This window comes from Fonticula alba, assembly GCF_000388065.1.
Source record: "Fonticula alba strain ATCC 38817 unplaced genomic scaffold supercont2.5, whole genome shotgun sequence".
In the NCBI taxonomy this organism is placed as follows: Eukaryota; order Rotosphaerida; family Fonticulaceae; genus Fonticula; species Fonticula alba.
In genome coordinates this window covers 793,267-795,570 of record NW_009242975.1, presented here as the reverse complement: position 1 = coordinate 795,570, position 2,304 = coordinate 793,267, and the positions used below count along the sequence as shown (strand labels likewise).

The 2,304-nt window shown below is 67.0% G+C and overlaps 2 protein-coding genes across 2 annotated transcripts; one reads left to right on the top strand and one right to left on the bottom strand.

Annotated features, from left to right (window-relative positions):
- Nucleotides 1-58: 58 nt before the first annotated feature.
- H696_03369 (hypothetical protein) lies at nt 59-1,516 on the top strand (the record flags this gene model as incomplete). The annotated part of the gene is made up of 2 exons (XM_009497233.1): nt 59-778; nt 980-1,516. The coding sequence occupies 2 exons, from the start codon at nt 59-61 to the stop codon at nt 1,445-1,447; spliced, it is 1,188 nt and encodes a 395-aa protein (XP_009495508.1). The 3' UTR covers nt 1,448-1,516.
- Nucleotides 1,517-1,691: 175 nt separating this feature from the next.
- H696_03368 (hypothetical protein) lies at nt 1,692-2,262 on the bottom strand (the record flags this gene model as incomplete). Its single annotated transcript, XM_009497232.1, has 3 exons — nt 1,692-1,890; nt 1,986-2,026; nt 2,212-2,262. 3 exons carry the CDS (start codon nt 2,260-2,262, stop codon nt 1,692-1,694), a joined length of 291 nt encoding a protein of 96 aa, XP_009495507.1.
- Nucleotides 2,263-2,304: the final 42 nt, after the last annotated feature.

The following is a 2,304-nucleotide window of genomic DNA, read 5'->3' as shown; positions in this document are numbered from 1 at the left end:
CTCCCCCCCCCCTTGCCCCCTGCCGCTCCCGTTGCCCGGCTGTCCTTGAGAGAGCACGATGGACACCGAACATCACCCTGACAATGAGGAGGTCCTCTCGGACTTCCTGGAGTCTCTCTCCGACCAGGATGATGACATGCCTACCGCCGACGCCGATGGCAGTGTCGATGCTGGCGCATCCCCCCCGGGCGCGGGCGCCCCTGCCCCTACGGCTCCCGGCACCGCCAGCCGGCAAGAAGATGAGATGACGGAGGACGTGGCGCCCGCCGAGCCGCCACGGCCGCTGCACTCGTCGCTGGTCCGGCCGAGCTTCGCCCAAGCGACTCAGGCCTCGCCGGCGCAAGTCCGCCCACGGGGCTACCGGGATGTCGGCGCCACGAAGGCCGCTCGGCGCATGTTCAACGCGGCCCTCCGTGACCTGGGCTCCGCGTCGATCGTGGCCACGGCGGCCTTTGAGCACATCCAGTCCACGGCCTCGGAGGCAGTCCCCGCGGTCACGGCCGCCGCCGCCGCCGCCGCCGCCACTCCAATGGCCTCGGCGGCGTCCCCACTCATGGCCCCGGGCGATGAGGAGGATCTCGAGCAGCGCCGGCTGCGCATCCAGCAGCGAGTCCTGGCACGGCAGCAGGGCATCACCGCGACGTTGGACTCCGCCGTAGGCCAGCCACCGGGCCCGGGCTTTTCCGGGAGAGCCGGTTCCATGCCGGCCTCCGACCCAGGCCTGGCCCGGGGGGCTGCCGGCCGTTTGGACACTCCGGCCGAATCGGAATTCCGCCAGGTGCGATCTCCGCCGATGGTCTACCCTCCGGCCCGGCGGTCTTGCACACCGACCCGCACCGCCCCACCCGTCGGGCCACCCTGTTGCCGGCTGCATGGCCCCGTCACTGACTCCAAAGCATCTGGGCAACATCGGCCACCGTTGTCTGCTCCTCTCTCTCTCCCCCCCCCCCTCCCGATGGTCTGGGGCCACCTTACACAGGCCATCGACCAGTCCAACCGCAGCCACAAGCATATTGCCCCGAACTTCTTGAAAACCACCTATGTGCCAGCCTTCCTGGAGGCTGGCCGGCGGCCGGCGGCCCCGGATGGCGCGCCTCCCGCCCGGCCGCCGACCCTCATCCAGATTTACTACCTGCCCGCCGTGCTGAAGGACCATCAGAAGCGCCGCATCGAGGAGCAGCTGCGCCAGGCTGCCGATGATGCTGACTCCGGCGCTTCCATGGCCGAGCCCCCGGTGCCCGGCTCTCCCGGCGGCCCCGAGCAGCAGGACGCCGGCATCCCCCCAAGTGCAGATGCCATCCTCGAGGGAGCCCCGGCTCCGGAGCCGGCTGCCCCGCTGTGTGGACAGGACACCTCCTTGCAGCAGGATGCGAACACCCCGGCCGGGGGCGATGCCCCGGCACCTGAGCAGGATACCCCCATGATGCCTGAAGCCACCACCGCCTAAGCCAATACACTGACATTTCTCCCCCTCTCCCTCTTTATACACACAAACATACACACACACACACACAAATATGTGCACATCCGCATACATCTCGCTGAAGGAGGCCAGGAATCTAGTGTCATATATTGGGGCAGCGTGGGATTGAAGAGAGAAATGAGGGGGGGGGGGAGAGGGAGAGAGATAGAGAGAGAGGGAAGGGAGGGGGACCAGGTGACCAGCGATCCACGAAGAGGCCCGGAGGGCCCTACTGGCTGGCACGGGCAGCCGCCTCGGCGTTCATCTCCTGGACGTTCTGGCTGAGCTCCTGCAGCTTGCTGCCGATCTGCTGCTGGACAATCATGTATTTGGAGAAGCACCGGTCAACGCAAACCGACTCGGCCTTGTTCAGGTCGGACTCCGAGTACTTGGTCGGGATGCACTTGGTGTGGCAGGAGGAGATGATCCTGGATTGGGCCGACAGCAGGCGAGGCTAGGTGAGTGCGCGACGTTCGAACGGGGAACCGGGGGAAGGCGATGGAAGGGGAGCGAGCACACGTACTTGTTGAAGACATCGGTCATGGCCTCCATCTCATGCTCGAGCTGAGGCCGAGGGAGGCGCGTGTGCCGGCGCCCGGGAGGGAAAACCAGGCAGGCCCGGGTCGGGCAGGGGAAGGCGGTGAGCAACGGCAGGGCACCAGTTCCTCGGGCCCACCGCCCGTCGAAGATGACGAGCGAAAGATAAAGGAGGGAGCGCGCAGGCGAGAAGGCGACCATCGGGAACGCACCTGCATGAAGGTCTGGTTGGAGGCAGCCTGCTGCTGGTTGAAGTACGACATGGTGATGATTGGGACTAAGGAGCGAGGGGGAGGGGGGGGGGG